This window comes from Jaculus jaculus, chromosome 12, assembly GCF_020740685.1.
Source record: "Jaculus jaculus isolate mJacJac1 chromosome 12, mJacJac1.mat.Y.cur, whole genome shotgun sequence".
In the NCBI taxonomy this organism is placed as follows: Eukaryota; Metazoa; Chordata; class Mammalia; order Rodentia; family Dipodidae; genus Jaculus; species Jaculus jaculus.
The window spans coordinates 87112934-87129799 of record NC_059113.1 but is presented as its reverse complement, the minus strand read 5'-3'; the positions used below and the strand labels follow the sequence as shown (position 1 = coordinate 87129799).

The 16866-nt window shown below is 42.2% G+C and overlaps 1 protein-coding gene across 1 annotated transcript; it reads left to right on the top strand.

Moving 5' to 3' along the window:
* The first annotated feature begins 6980 nt into the window (after window positions 1–6980).
* On the top strand, window positions 6981–7259 carry LOC101606952 (small ubiquitin-related modifier 2-like). Its single transcript, XM_045131927.1, has one exon. The coding sequence runs from the start codon at window positions 6981–6983 to the stop codon at window positions 7257–7259; it is 279 nt and encodes a 92-aa protein (XP_044987862.1).
* Window positions 7260–16866: the final 9607 nt, after the last annotated feature.

The following is a 16866-nucleotide window of genomic DNA, read 5'->3' as shown; positions in this document are numbered from 1 at the left end:
TACAGGCACCTGCTGCTACACTTGGCTGACCCATGGTTACTAGGGGTCCAAACTTATGTCCTCTCATTTTCATGGTTAGACAGATTGACTGACCCATCTTCCCAGCTGGCGAATAGTGGTGGGATAAACATGAGCCGGGGTTGGAGAGGTGGCTCAGCAGGTTAAAGGCACTTGCTTGATGGCCCTGGTTCAATTCCCCAGTATGCATGTAAAGCCAGATGCACAAAGTTGTGCATGTGTTTGGAGTTTGCTTGCAGTGGCTAGAGGTCCTAGCATGCCCATACTCCCTCCCTCTCTCTCTCTCTCTCTTTCTGTCTTTCAAATAAATAAATAAAATATTTTTTAAATTGCTTAAAAACATGACAGCATGGGAAGGGTATATATGTATGTAGGTGCACATGCACATGTGTGGACATGTATATGGAAGCCAGAGATATTGGATGTCTTCCTCCAGCACTCCATTGTGTTTATTTTTACTGTTTTGCATTTTGTTGAGGCAGAGTCTCATTCCAGTCCAGGGTGGCCTCTAGTATTCATGTAGATCCTCCTACCTCAGTCTCCTAAGTGCTGAGAATTAAAAAAAAAAAAAAAAAAGAAATGTTTTTGTTGGAACTGAGGACTGAACCCAGTGCAAGGCAATCCCTCTTCCATTGAGTTAAATCCCCATTTTCCAACTTAAAAAAATATTTTATTTATTTATCTGAGAGAGAAAGATAGCAAGTGGGGAGAAAATGGGTGTGCCACTGCAAACAAATTCCAGACGCATGTACTACCTTGTACATCTGACTGTATGTGGGTACTAGGGAATCGAACCTGGGTCCTTTGGCTTTGCTGACAAGTGCTTTAGCTGGTAAGCCATCTCTCCAGTCCTCAACTTTAAAAAAAAATTTTTTTTGTTTATTTATTTATATGAGAGAGATCGAGAGTGAAAGAGGCAGAGAGAGAGAGAGAGAGAGAGAGAATGGGTACGCCAGGGCTTCCAGCCACTGCAAACGAACTCCAGATGCGTGCGCTCCCTTACACATCTGGCTAACGTGGGTCCTGGGGAATTGAGCCTCGAACTGGGGTCCTTAGGCTTCACAGGCAAGCGCTTAACCACTAAGCCATCTCTCCATCCCAACTTTTTTTTTTTTTTTTTTTTTTTGAGGCAGGGTCTCACTCTAGCCCAGGCTGACCTGGAATTCACTATGTAGTCTCAGGGGTGGCCTTGACCTCACTGTGATCCTCCTACCTCTGCCTCCTGAGTGCTGGGATTAAAGGCATGTGCCACCATGCCTGACCCAACTTATTTATTTATTTATTTTATTATTATTATTTTTTTTTATGTGAGGGAAAGTTTTATTGGGTTAGAGAAAGAAAAAGAAGAAAGCTGGTGCATCAAGTCTGCATCCCAGAGTTCTTGGGTCTCAAGATGCAGCCCTAATCTGTTTGGAGTGTCAGCTTCTATTGGTAATAACCACATGATGTTTATAGTACAAACAGGATCAGGAGTTAAACCACAAAATTACACATTGTTAAACAAGGGGGGGCTATGACAAGAAGTCACAAGATTACATTAGGTCACATAGGCGGAACTGAGCCAAGAAACATTCTATGCTATGTAACCACAAAGATATTTAGAAACAAAGAGATACAGGGAGGTCACGGTACATTGCACAGAGGGATCGTCCCCTTCCTTAGGTAACAGTAAACACCTGCACTGCACAGAGGGCTCATCCCATTCCTTTCACATTCCGTTTCCCGCTTCCCCCTCTGACATGACACTGAGTGAAATCCTTGACTTTTGAAGAACAGAGTCTTGGGTGTTGTCATCTAAGGGGGGGTATTTGTTTGCAATACCACGAGTTTAACAGAATTTATTTTATTCCTATATAGCTACTTAGAACATTAATAATGCAGGGTCGTATGGTAAGGCCTAAAAGCAGTAGTGTCAGGGGCCATCAATAGAAGAGACAAGGGAAGTTAGCCATTGGAGACCAACTAAACATAGCCATTTTATTTTTTGAGGCAGGTCTCTTGCTGAGCTCAGTGATCTGATTTGGCTAGACTATCTAGCCAGTAAACCCTATGGAATTCCCTCCCTCAGCCTCCCCAGCACTGGGATTACAGGTATGCATCACCATGCCCAAGTTTTACGTGGATGTTAAGTACCGGAATGCAGGTTTTCCAGTCTGCATGGGGGTGGGGGGGGTGGTTCACTGATCTGTCTCCCTAGCCACTTGTGCTGGAATTTTGTTTTTTACTTTTTTACTTTTTTAATTTTTTTTTTTTTTTTGAGGTAGGGTCTCACTCTAGACCAGGTTTATCTGGAATTCCCTATGTACTCTCAGGGTGGCCTCGAACTCATGACGATCCTCCTACCTCTGCCTCCAGAGTACTGGGATTAAAGGTATGTGCCACCACGCCTGGCAGTGATAGAATTTTGTTTGTTTTGTGTTTTTTCGGTGCTGGGGATTGAGACTGGAGCCTCATGCATACTAGACAAGTGGTCTACCACCAAGTTGCATTTTCAATCTACATCCTCCCTCCCCACTTCCTCCCCTTTTTGGCTATAGTTTTGTAAGAAATTACCATTGGTGGGAACATTGGTGGAAACCATTGGTGGAAAAGGTACTTGTGGTAGCCATATATATATATTCCAATGTAGGGTTTCCTCTAGCCCAGGCTGACCTGGAATTCACTGTGTAGTCTCGGGTGGCCTTACACTCAGGATGATCCTCCTACCTCTGCCTCCTGAGTGCTGGGATTAAAGGTGTGCACCACCACGCCACGCCTGGCTCTCCATGGTATTTCTTATAACTTCCTGTAAATTTATAATTATCTCAAGATTCAGTTCAAAGAAAGATTAAATCTGGCCCTTTTGTTTTTGCCCTTTCTTGACATTTGCCAGTAATTGTTAGGGAGCCTTTGTGCTTGCTTGCTTTCTGAAGCCTAGGAAGGGTGTCTGTCAGTCAGTTCAAAAGAAAGTATTTCTGAGGACTCTTAAGTGTGTCAAAGGGACCTGCTAAGCGCCAGTGTGTGAAGGAAGCCACGCTCACATTTCCTTAGCAGACTTCCGTGTAAGTGGTTAAAGTTGGCACAGGGACTGCAGAGAATGACAACATGCATTCCCTTGGGAGGACCCAGCCAAACTGTTGTGCTCCCCGAAGCCTGGGAGGAAGCCAGCGGAGCATGATGAAAACTAACCCTGAGCCCGTATTTCTTCAGGGGCTCAGAGCGGATGTCCTGAAAGGATGGTGACTATTGACAGAGGTGACTTATTAAGACACGGGACAGGTCCCAGGTGTGTTGCCACGCTGTCCCTGGCACTTCGGAGCTGTCTGGGCTTTGGAGCAGTTCTATATCCTCTTTAAGCTTTCATTTCCTCATCTGAAAAATGGGGCAGACGGCGCCTACCTTGCCAAGAGAATTCAATAGCCGAGTGAAGCGCTTAGCATAAAATGTTGGCACTCGGTAAAAATAAATTCCTTCTCCCCCCACTTTTTTTTTTTTTTTCCAAGGTAGGGTCCCGCTCTAGCTCAGGCTGACCTGGAATTCACTATGTAGTCTCAGGGTGGCCTCAAACTCACTGTGATCTTCCTATCTCTGCTGGGACCATGCCCGGCTTCCACTTTCTAAATTTTATTTATGAGAGAGAGAGACAAAGAGAGAGAGAGAGCAGCAGATAGTGAGAATGAGAATAGTACACCAGGTGTACCTGCAAATGGACCCCAGATGCATGCACCTCCTTGTGCATCTGGCTTACATGGGTCATGGGGAATTGAACCTGGGTCCTTGACTTTGCAGGCAAGTGCCTTATCGGCTAAGCCATTTCTCCAGCCCTAAATTTTTATTTACGTATTTGCGTGCATACACACCAGAGCCTCTTGCCACTACAAATGAACACCAGATGCTTGCGCCACTTTAGTTTTTGTCATTTTTTTGAGGTAGGGTCTCCCTCTGTCTAGCCCAGGCTTAGCCTGGAATTCACTCTGTAGTCTGAGGGTGGCCTCAAACTCCTACCTTGGCCTTGCAAGTGCTGGGATTAAAGGCTTGTGCCACCGTACCTGGCGCATATTCCATTCTTAATTTTTACATTTTATTTTATTTATTTGCAAGAAGAGAAAGGGGAGGGAGAAAATGGGCATGTTAGGGCCTCTCAGAGCTGCTAACAAACACCAGATGTGCCATTCTGTGTAGCTGGCATCTGGCTTTATGTGGGTATTGGGGAATTGAACCCAGGACAGCAGGCTTTGCAAATAAGTGCCTTTAACTGCTGACCAACATCCCCAGCCCTATGCCCTGTTTTGTGTCTAGCTTATGTGAGTGGCTTCGGAATTGAACCTGGGCAGTAGTAGGCTTTGCAAATAAGTGTCTTTAATCACTGAGCCATCACTGCAGCCTTTCCCTCTTTTGCTCCTTGAAGAGGCAATGTAACTTTTGGGTTGAAAGCCATCTTCTGGGTGCCTAATTGCTAAGGGTTCATTCCCCATGAATTAACTGTACTTTTTTGGCAAATTAACTCTAATATATAGATACAGGGCTGGAGAGATGGCTTAGTGGCAAAGACACTTGCTTGCAAAGCCAAAGGACCCAGGTTTAATTCCTCAAGACCCATGTAAGCCAGATGCCCAAGGTAGTGCATACATCTGGAGTTTATTTGCAGTGGCTGAAGACCCTGGCGTGTCCATGTCTCTCTCTTTCTTTTTTTTTTTTTTTTTTTTTTTGAGGTAGGGTCTCACACTAGCTAAGGTTGAACTGCAATCCACTATGGAGTCTCAGGGTGGCCTCGAACTCATGGCAATCCTCCTACCTTCCGAGTGCTGGGATTAAAGGCATGCACCACCATGCCCGGCTTCATTTCTTTCTTTTTATCTGCTTCTCTCTCCCAAGTGAATTAAAAAAAAAAAAAATATATATATATATATAGATACAAAATGACAAATATAGATTCACAACATTTACAAGAAATGATTCATATAACATTGGATTCTTTTCCAAAAAAACAAACAAAAAAAAAAAACCACTTCATTCAGCAAAATGCATGTCTCCTGGACTGTATTTCAACGGTCAGTGCTAACTCCCCAGCTCGGAAGCAGCACCTGACTTACATAAATATCATCACCCTGATGTGGATGAAATAAGAGGCCACCTAATTTTTATATTTTATTTATTTATTTGCAAGAAGAGAAAGGGGAGGGAGAAAACACAGTGCTGCTTAGTAGTTTGAACAAAAGGCCAATTACTAAATTAACAAAGCAGAAGCAGGGCATGGCAGCACACACCTTTAATCCCAGCACTTGGGAGGCAGAGGTAGGAGGATCGCCATCAGTTCAAGGCCACCCTGAGACTACAGAGTGAATTCCAGGTCAGCCTGAGCTAGAGCAAGACCCTACCTCGAAAAATACAAAAACAAAACAAACAACAACAACAAAAATTCCCAAAGCAGTTCAAAGCACTTTCTAAATATACACCTCAATGCCTGAGACAATAAGGCACCAATGGAGAGTATGCTGGAGCTAAGTAAATTTACACACAGTATGGAAGCTTCTGATTTCTTTCCCTTCCAAGACCCGCTAGAAGTTTCCCCTTCTCCCAAAGTCTTTTCAACTCCACTTTCACTGCATCCTGTAAACAATTTGCAGGTTGGGTGTGTTACAGGAAAATCCCTGCTAGCTGTTTAAGCCGGACATTGAGTGCAGCATGCAGGCCTATGAGCACTGAAAAGATGAGCAATCGCACTGGTTGCCACTGGCCTTGAAGGGACACTTCTGCTTCTCTCTCTCTCTTTTTTTTTTTTTTTTTGGTTTTTCGAGGTAGGGTCTCACTGTAGCCCAGGCTGACCTGGAATTCACTATGGAGTCTCAGGGTGGCCTCGAACTCAAGGCAATCCTCCTATCTCTGCCTCCCGAGTGCTGGGATTAAAGGCGTGCGCCACCACGACCGGCTACTTCTGCTTCTCTTGACCAAACAACAACGCAGAAACCCTCTCCAGCTCCCAGCAACCAGCCTACTCTACTCTGCCTTGGAAATAAGGTCAACTTGTGTTGAGGAATATTAGCAATCCAGATACATAGATTTCACTGGGGCTGGAGAGATGGCATTTGCCTGAAAAGCCAAAGGATCCCGGTTCGATTCTCCAAGACCCAAGTAAGCCAGATGCACAAGGGGGCGCATGCATCTGGAGTTTGTTTGCAGTGGCTGCAGGCCCTGGAGTGCCCATCCTCTCTCTTTCTGTGCCTCTTTCTCTCTCTCTTTCTCTCAAATAAATAAAATATATTTTAAAAAGATTATTATTACTGTAAACTGAATTTTGAATTACATGCACTTCTGCTTTGTGCTAATAATGGTAATATGGGATGTGCCATCAATCAACTGGATGATAAGAAAGGTACAATACTTAGAAATGGCAGTAGATAGTGTGATGTGTTTTTAATTACAGAAGGAAATCTACCATTGAGACACCAAAGTCAGATTGGACGACAGCCCATGATGGGGACGGAATCTTGTAAAGCCTCAGGAAGCTGTTTGCCACTGTCTAGTTTTGCAGACCAGAGAATGGAATGTGGTTTCTCTAGGACTTCTCAAATATTGTTCATGACTGCTTATCATCTGCTGCAGGGTAGTTACTGTTTAGGAGGTTTTTTTTTTGTTTTTTTTTTGAGGTAGGGTCTCATTCTAGCTCCTATGGAGTCTCAGGGTGGCCTTGAACTCACGGCAATCCTCTTACCTCTGCCTCCCAAGTGCTGGGATTAAAGGCGTGCGGCACCACGCCCCGGCAGGAGGCTGCTTTTGAGTTAAGACTATTTTAATGGTTTCCCAACACATCTGGTAAATTCTGAAAATTTAAAGATAGAGCAAATGAAGTCCATCAAAATATTACATCAGGGCGCACCCTCTCCCGGGTCCAGCGCTGCCGCTCGGGTGCGGCTTGCGTGGTCCTTCGGTGTGGACCTGGCACCCCTTTTGCGAAGCGGCTGATGAGGAGACCCCAGCTCGCCATGGCCCTCGAGAAACCCCAGGAAGGAGTGGAGACCGAGAACCACCGTTTGAAGGTTGCGGGGCAGGCTGGTTCTGTGGAGCAGTTGAAGATGAAGAGGCGTACACCACGTAGTGAGCTGATGAAAGCCTATGGTGGAGGACAGGGCTTGTCAATGAGGCTGATCAGCTCCCGATTTGACGGGCAGCCAATCAATGAAACGGACACACCTGCACAGTTGGAAACGGAAGATGCAGGTGCGGTGGATGTGTTCCAGCAACAGACGGGAGGTGTCTACTAAAAAGGGGTCTTGCTACTTAGCTCCTGTTACAAGCCAAGAATACATTCTCAATTAGAAAACTGCAATTTGGATCCAGCACATCCTGACTACTAGAGCACAGTTTTCTCTATTCTTTCCTTATTCCCCCTCCCCATTCCTTTACTGTACATAAAGTAACTGGCATATTGTGTTTTTCTTCTTGGTGTTAAACTAAATGGCCAGTATTTTTTTTTTAAATTTTTTTTTTTTTTATTTATCTATTTGAGAGAGACAGACACAGAGAGAAAGGCAGAGAGAGAGAGAGAGAGAGAGAGAATGGGCGCGCCGGGGCCTCCAGCCACCGAGTACGAACTCCAGACACTTGCGCCCCCTTGTGCATCTGGCTAACGTGGGACCTGGGGAACCGAGCCTTGAACCGGGGTCCTTAGGCTTCACAGGCAAGCGCTTAACCGCTAAGCCATCTCTCCAGCCCATGGCCAGTATTTTGGTTGACATCAAATGGAGATGGTATGGGGAAAAGTGCTGGTTCTGTGGAAATATTCCTTCCCCGTTAGTGGCATGCTCATCAGCTCTTATCTTTATATTCCAGAAAGTTATTTTGCTCTCATTGTTTTAACAACAAAAACCCAACTTCAACAAATCCTTACACACCTTGTTTGATTGGAGAATTTTAATGTTTTACATTTATCATTGTAAAACCAAAGACAATTTTGTAATGTTTTTAAAAAATATTTTTGTTTTATTTTATTTTATCTTTTGTAGTCAGTGAGTGCCGTCAAGTTGGTACCATTGTTAGCCTCCTCCCTATCTTCCCCCCTCCACGGGGACCCTCCTTATTGGGGAATATGGGTCGTGCATTGTGGGGTTAGCCTTTAGTTTCAGGTAGGAGGAAATGTCTCTGTCTGCCGTGACCCAACATGTGGCTCTGACATTTTTTCCACACCCCTCTTCTGCAAATTTCCCTGAGCCATGTTGGGTTCATATTAGGTCTGCTTCCATGTTGAGATCTTGTGTGCCTTTGTGTCTCTGGATATCTGGTTTGGTAGGGGTTGATTGTTGTCTGTGTCTATTTCCTTCACTGTTGTGTAAATTTTTTTTTTTATTGACAACTTCCATAATTATAAACAATATCCCATGGTAATTCCATCCCTCCTCCCACATTCCCCTTTGAAACTCCACTCTCTATCATATCCCTTATCACTTTCAGTAAGTCTCTCTTTCATTTTGATGACATCATCTTTCTTCTTATTATGATGGTTTTGTGTGGGCAGTGTTAGGCACTGTGAGGTCATGGATATCTAGGCCATTTTGTGTCTGGAGGAGCACGTTGTAAGGAGTCCTACCCTTCCTTTTGCTCTTAAACTCTTTTTGACACCTCTTCTGCAATGGCCCTGAGCCATGAAAGGTGTGATAGATATATTTCAGTACTGAGCACTCCTCTGTCACTTCTTCTCAGCACCATGGTGCCTCCTGAGTCATCCCAAGGTCACTGCCATCTGAAAAGAGAAAGTTCTCTAGCCAAAGTGAGAGTACCATTAATATATGCCTATGAAGGTTAAGAGAAGTGCTTACTGGGCAATTTGGTAGGCATAGTGTATACTTTTAGCCGGATAGCAGCAGACGTTACACTCCTAGGGCTCCTGACTACCCCTGTTTTAGGTTTTCAGTATCAGGGATGTATTCCCTCCCATGGAGCAGGCCTCCAGTCAAATTAGAGGGATGTTGGTTTCTCTCATAACAGACATGCTACTATTGCACCCTTTGGCTCATTTGGCCTGGCTGACCAAATATAAGGCTTACAGTGTCCACTGTTGGGTATCTTTACTAGTGATTTCTCTCGCTCCCGTTGAGCTGCATGCAGAATGGTTTTTCCTAGCTTTCTGGCAGCTGGTCTACATGGAAGAGGTTTTCAGCTCAGTTCCAGCAGGGTTTCTCAGTGATCTTGCAGCCCAAGTATGTGGAATCTTTAGCAATAGGGTCTTATTATCTATTCCTGGTGGGAAACCAAGGGCCTTGGCAATGCCCTGTAATGTTTTGGGGGCATCAGGGACCTCCCTGGCCAACAACTCACTGGAAGTTATCCCATCCCTGACACTGAAAAATTTCTAGTAACAATCTACTTACATATATACAATATCATCCAATTAGTTCCCTCTCTCCATCCCTTAGTATTCCTTTTATATCTCCTTTCTTAGCTTACTAGCCTATGCTACTGAGTTTTCTTCCTACTTATACGGAAGTCCAGTATTTGTAGCTAGAATTTACATATGAGAGAGAACATGTGATGTTTAGTTTTCTGGGGCTGGGTTACTTCACTTAAAGATCCATCCATTTTCCTTTAACACTGAGTAGAACTCCATTGTATAAATGTGCCATATCTTCCTTATCTACTCATCAGTTGAGGGACATCTACGCTGATTCTATTTCCCAGCTATTGTGAATATAGCAGCAGTAAACGTGGTTGAGAAAGTATCTTTAAGGTAATACGATGAATCCTTAGGATATATGTCTAGGAGTGCTATAGCTGGGTCATATGGTACTATTTTTAGCTGTCTCAGGAACCTCCATACTGACTTCCATAATGGCTGGACCAGATTGCATTCCCACCAACAGTGTAAAAGGGTTCCTCTTTTTCCTCATCCTCACCAGCAGTTATGTTCATTTGTTTTATGATGGTGGCCAATCTGACAGGAGTGAGATGGAATCTCAACGTAGTTTTAATCTGCATCTCCCTGATGACTAGGGATGTCAAACATATTTTTAGATGTTTCTATGCCGTCTGTGTTTCTTCTTTTGAGAACTCTCTAGTTCAATAGCCCATTTTTTAAATTGGGTTGTTTGATTTCTTCTTACTTAATTTTTTGAGTTCTTTGTATATCCTAGATATTAATCCTATATCAGATGTATAGCTGGCAAAGATTTTCTCCCATTCTGTTGGTTGCCTCTTTGCTCTGTTCATAGTGTCTTTTGCTATACAAAAGGCTTGTAATTGCATTAGATCCCAGTGATTAGTCTGTGGTTTTATTGCCTGAGCAATTGGGGTTATATTCAAAAAGTCATTGCCAAGACCAATATGTTGAAGGGTTTCCCCTACTTTTTCCTCTAGCAGTTTCAGAGTTTCAGATCTGATATTAAGGTCTTTGACCCATTTGGACTTAATTCTTATGAATGGAAAGAGATAAGGATCTATTTTCATCCTTCTACAAATACATATCCTGTTTTCCCACCACTATTTGCTGAAGAGGCTGTCTTTTCTCCAATGAGTATTTTTGGCATTTTTGTTGAAGATCAGGTGGCTTTAGCTACCTGGACTTATACCTGGGTCCTCTATTCTGTTCCGTTGATCTACACATCTGCTTTTGTGCCAGTACCATGCTGTTATTGCCACTATGGCTCTGTAGTATAGGTTAAAATCAGGTGTGGTGGTACCACTAGCCTTATTTTTGTTGCTCAAATTGTTTTAGATATTCAGTGTTTTTTTATGCTTCCAAATGAATTTTTGTATTGTTTTTTCTATTTGTGTGAAGAATGCCATTGGAATTTTGATGGAGATTACATTAAATGTATAGATTGCTTTTGGTAAGATTTCCATTTTCACAATATTGATTCTTCTGATCCAATAACAAGGTATGTCTTTCTATTTCCTAGTGTCTTCTGCCATTTCTCGCTTGAGTATTTTAATGTTTTCATTGTAGAAATCCTTCATTTCCTTGGTTAGGTTTATTCCAAGGTACTTTATTTATTTATTTATTTATTTTTTAATGCAATTGTGATTGGGAGTGATTCTCTGATTTCATCCTCTGTGTGTTTGTTGTTAGCATATATGAAGGCTACTGATTTCTGTGTATTTATTTTGTATCCTGCTACATGGCTGTAGGTGTTTATCAGCTCTAACAGTTTGCTGGTAGAGTCTTAAGGGTCCTTTATATATAGAATCATGTCATCTGCAAATAATGATAAGTTGATCTCTTCCTTTCCAATTTGTATCCCTTTTATGTGTTTCTCTTGCCTTTTTGCTATGGCTAAGGCTTCTAGTACTATATTAAATAAAAGTGGGGACAGTGGACACCCTTGTCTTGTTCCTGATTTTAGTGGAAAGGCTTCAAGTTTTTCTCCATTTAGTATTATGTTGGCTGTAGGCTTGTCACAAATAGCCTTTATTATGTTGAGATATGTTCCTTCTAATCCCAGTCTCCGTAGGACCAATTTTATAAGGTTTTGTATGTAGCTGTTACATGTAGGGCAATCTGTCTTTAAATAGGTATAAATTATAAAAGAATCCTAGATAGTTTTCCCTTCAAGTCAAGCATCTTGTTGTTTAAGTAAACTTCTTGTTTAAAATAAAAAAATACGTTATGTTTTTGCTGACAGAGGGAGGAGAGGAGGGAAGAGGTGAAACAGGAGAGGAGAGAAATTGTCCATGAGACCCACAAACCATAAGGTCGGAGACTCTTTGTTGCCATTTTTTATTTTTTCCTTTCCAAATAGAAAGTGTGACTTAAGAAGAAATTTTGGCAAACTGAAAATAAGAATATTTGAGGCCTTGCTTCTTTGTAGAATCCAGATATTTGGTAATAAAATCCAAACTAAATATCATATAGATTTTCAAAGAAGTCAAAGGCTGTTCCTTTCTTAAAAAAATAAAAAGAAAGAAAAGAAAAGAAAAAGAAACACGCACACATTAGTTTTCAAAATCACCTGGAAATTCCAAGTAGGATCTACTCAGGACAGACATTTGATCAAGCATTTCTCACACTGTATAAACTGCTTGAGGCCAGCCTGGGCCTTGAACTTAATAAAATCATGTCCTAGGGCTGGAGAGATGGCTTAGCAGTTAAGCATTTGCCTGTGAAGCCTAAGGATCCCAGTTCAAGGCTCAATTCCCCAGGACCCACATAAGCACAATGGGGCGCATGCATCTGGAGTTCCTTTGCAGTGGCTGGAGGCCCTGATGCACCTATTCTCTCTCTCTCTCTGCCTCTTTCTCCCTCTGCTTGTTGCTCTCAAATAAATTAAAAAAAATCATGTCCTAATGTTCATGATTCTGTTAGGGAATCTGTGGAGGTAGGTAGGAACAGAAAGTTAGAGTTCAGCTGGGAAATACATTAGGACTAGTCACAAACCTTAAAGCATTTCTTCATTGCCTTGGCTGTAATTTAATCTTAAAGAAAAGTAAGTCAGGGCTGAAGAGATGACATGGCTCAGTGGTTAAGGAGCTTGCCTGCAAAGTCTAATAACCCATGTTTAATTCTCTGGTACCCATCCAAAGCCAGATGTACAAGGTAGCACATACATGTGGAGTTCATTTGCAGTGGCTGGGGGCCCGGGTGTGTCCCTTCTCTCTATCTGCCTCTTCCTCCCTCCCTCCTGCTCTCTCTCTCTCTTTCATAAATAAATAAATAAATAAATAATTTTTTTAAAAAAAATTTAATTTATTAGTTTTCTTTTCAGTAAATACAGGCAGTTTGGTACCATTATTTAGGCTCATCTGTGATCTACCCCCTCCCATTAGACCCTCCTTGTTAATGAAAATGGGTCGTGCATAGTGGAGTTCGCCCCCAGTTATTGGTATGATAAATGTCTCTGCAAATCATGACCCAACATGTGACTCTGACATTCTTTCTGCCCCCTCTTCCGCAAGATTTCTCTGAGCCATGTTGGGTTCATTTTTGGTCTGCTTCAGTGCTGAGGTGTTGGGGGCCTCTGAGGCTCTGGCTCTCTGATTTGGTAGGAGTTGATTTTTCTCTGTGTTGATCTCCTTCCCCTTTGTGCTGGTATCCAGTTCACAGGAAAACATTACCCTTGCTTATTTCGCCAGTTGTCCTTAATTTCAGTTGGGCCCCTTTTGAGGTATGTTGGGGCAGCTCTCTTCTTAGGATCTGCATCTATCTGGAAAAGAGAAGCAGATTCTCCAACGGAGAGTAAGTTAGCATCCAGAAAATTGAGATAACACTTACTTTTTTGATAGACAGTATGATAGGTGTAGGCCCTCATATACCCTGTGATTGATGGTACCTTGATATTGTAGAGTGGGCTTGTGTTTGGGTATGGTTCTGACTTGTTTCCCAGCTCCAGCTATGGGTCTAGTACCACTGAGTGGATCAGTTAGCCAAATCAAGAGCAATTGATTCCTCACCATGGCTGTGTACCACTATTGCACTTGTGTGGGCATCACATCCGGTTTTTTGTTGCTAATTAGGTTAAACAATGTGTTGTTTGGACACATCTTGGTCATTTCCCCCAGTCGCCTATGTAGCACCTTCTGGCACTAGACACGCTGACTGTCTGGGGACTGACTCTCTCCTGGCTTCCAGCCATGTCATTCCATTTTACGCGTCAGCTGCGTATGGAGTCTTCAGCAATAGGGTCTTACCACTGGCCTTTGGTGGGTCATCAAGTACTCTGACAGAAGTCTGTCATTGTTTTGGGAAACCTTGTAGGTTTCTCTGATCAAAAGCTCATTGTGAATGGTAGGCCCAAGCTGGAAGTGGGGGTTACAGGTCAGTGTCCACTAAGAAATTGAGGAAAAAGATAACTAATATACAAGAGTTAGAGAAGAGAGAGATTGCCGTTTGGGCCCAGATTACTTTTTTCCACCCTTTGATTCCCTCCCCGCCCTCCCATCCATCTTATTGTCTAGTCCATGAGGTGCTTGCTGGGTATGTAAGGCATCTTGGGCAGATTCAGGTTAGGTGTTGCAGATGAGTGAGACTCTGTGTTGATTTTTTTTCTGTGATTGGGTATGTTCGCTGAGAATGATCTGTTCCAGGTTCAACCATTTTTCCTCAAATTTCTTTATGTCGGGCTGGAGAGATGGCTTAGCGGTTAAGCACTTGCCTGTGAAGCCTAAGGACCCCGGTTCAAGGCTCGGTTCCCCAGGTCCCACGTTAGCCAGATGCACAAGGGGGCGCACGCGTCTGGAGTTCGTTTGCAGAGGCTGGAAGCCCTGGCGCGCCCATTCTCTCTCTCTCCCTCTATCTGTCTTTCTCTCTGTGTCTGTCGCTCTCAAATAAATAAATAAATAATAAAAAAAAATTCTTTATGTCATTTTTTCTCACTGCTGTATAGAATTCCATTGTGTAGATATACCACATCTTTGTTATTAATTCTTCTAATGATGGACATCTGGGTTGATTCCAGCTTTTAGCTATTACGAATTGAGCTGCTACAAACACGGTTGAGCAAATCTCTCTGGCTTTTGGTTTGAAGGTTTTAGGGTAGATGCCCAGTAATGGTATAACTGGGTCTGTTGGTATTTCTATAGTCAGCTTTTTCAGGAGTCTCCATATTGCTTTCCAAAGTGGTTGTACCATCCTGCATTCCCACCAACAGTGAATGAGTGTCCCTGCTTCTCCACATCCTTGCCAGCATTTATTTTCATTTGACCTTTTGATGTTGGCTATCCTTATTGGGGTAAGGTGGAATCTCATAGTTGTTTTAATTTGTATTTCTCTGATGATTAGGGATGATGAACATTTTCTTAGGTGTGTGTTTGCCATTTGTATCTCTTCCTCTGTGAATTGCCTGTTTAACTCTGTGCCCCATTTTGTGAGTGGGGTATTTGTCTTCTTATTGTTTAGACTTTTGAGTTCTTTGTAAATCCTAGAGATAAGGCCTCTATCAGTTGGATAACCTGCAAATATTTTCTCCCATTCTGTGGGTATTCTATTGGCTTTGCTTATTATATGCTTGTCTGTAAAGAAACTCTTCAGCTTCATATGATCCCAATGGTTGAATGACTGTTTAAGAACTTGAGCCACTGGGGTTTTATTCAGGAAGTCTTTTTCCATTCCTATATCATGGAAAGTACTTCCTAAATTTTCTTCCAGTAGTTTTCGAGTTTCTGGTCTTATGTTGAGGTCTTTGATCCATTTGGATTTGAGTGTTGTGCATGGTGAAATGTGTGGATCAAGTTTTAGTTTCCTGCATGTGGTTATCCAGTTTGTCCAGCACCATTTATTGAAGATGCTATCTTTTTTCCAGTCTATATTGTTTGGGCCTTTGTCGAATATCAAGTAGCTATAGTTGCTTGGCCCAAAATCCGGGTCCTCAAGTCTATTCCATTGGTCTATACTCCTGTTTTTATGCCAGTGCCATGCTGTTTTTATTACTACTATGGCTTTGTAATATAGCTTTATATCGGGTATGGTGATGCCACCAGAGGTATTTCTTTTGCTGAGGATATGTTTGGATATGCGAGGCCTTCTGCCTTTCCATATGAAATTTGAGATCATTTTTTCTATCTCTGTGAAGAGCACTGTAGGGATTTTAATTGGAATTGCATTAAATCTATATATTGCCTTTGTTAGGATTGTCATCTTCACAATGTTAATTCTGCCTATCCAGGAGCATGGGAGGTCTTTCCATCTTTTCAAGTCCTCCTCAATTTCTTTTTTGAGAGTTTTTATATTTTCGTTGTATAGATCTTTTACTTCCTTGGTTAACGTTATTCCAAGCTATTTTATTTTTTTTGTTGCTATTGAAAATGGGACTATGTCCTTTATTTCTTTTTCTGTGTCTTTGTCATTTGCATACAAAAATGCTACCAATTTTTGTGCATTGATTTTATATCCTGCTACTTTGCTATAGGAGTTAATCCCCTTCAGGAGTTTTGGGATGGAGTCTCTTGGGTCTCTTACATATACAATCATGTCATCAGCGAATAGAGCTAACTTAACTTCTTCCTTTCCAAATTGTATCCCTTTTATTTCCTTCTCCTGCCTTATTGCTTGGGCTAGTCAGGGCTGAAGAGATGACATGGCTCAGTGGTTAAGGAGCTTGCCTGCAAAGTCTAATAATCCATGTTTAATTCTCCGGTACCCATGCAAAGCCAGATGTACAAGGTAGCACATACATGTGGAGTTCATTTGCAGTGGATGGGGGCCCGGGTGTGTCCCTTCTCTCTATCTGCCTCTTCCTCCCTCCCTCCTGCTTTCTCTCTCTCTTTCATAAATAAATAAATAAATAATTTTTTAAACAAAAAAATAGCTGGGCGTGGTGGCACACACCTTTAATCCCAGCACTTGGGAGGTAGAAGTAAGAGGATCAACATGAGTTTGAGGCCACCCTGAGACTACATAGTGAATTCCAGCCTGGGCTAGAGTGAGACCCTACCTAGAAAAAAAAGCAAAAACAAAAACAAAGCAAAACAAAAAAAGGGCTAGAGAGATGGCTTAATGGTTAAGGTCTTTGCCTACAAAACCAACGGACCTCGGTTCAGTTAATTTCCCAAGACCCACGTAACCCAGATGCAAAAGGGTGTGCATGCATCTGGAGTTCATTTGCAGTGGCTGGAAGCCCTGGTGTGCCCATTCTCTCTCTCTGTCTGCCTCTTTCTCACTTTCTCAAATAAATAAATAAGTAAAATTATATATATATATATATATATATATATATATATATATATATAATACATATATATATTATATATAAATATAAAACTATATATATATATATATATATATATATATATATATATTGTTTGTTTGTTTGTTTTGAGGTAGGGTCTCACTCTAGCTCAGGCTAATCTGGAATTCACTCTGCATTTTCAGGGTGGCCTCGAACTCATGGTGATCCTCCTACCTCTGCCTCCAGAGTGTTGGAATTAAAGGCATGCGCCACCATGCCT

What these genes read in the sequence shown, in the direction of transcription:
- LOC101606952 (XM_045131927.1), top strand. Translation starts at nt 6,981, where the DNA reads ATGGCCCTCGAGAAACCCCAGGAAGGAGTGGAGACCGAGAACCACCGT.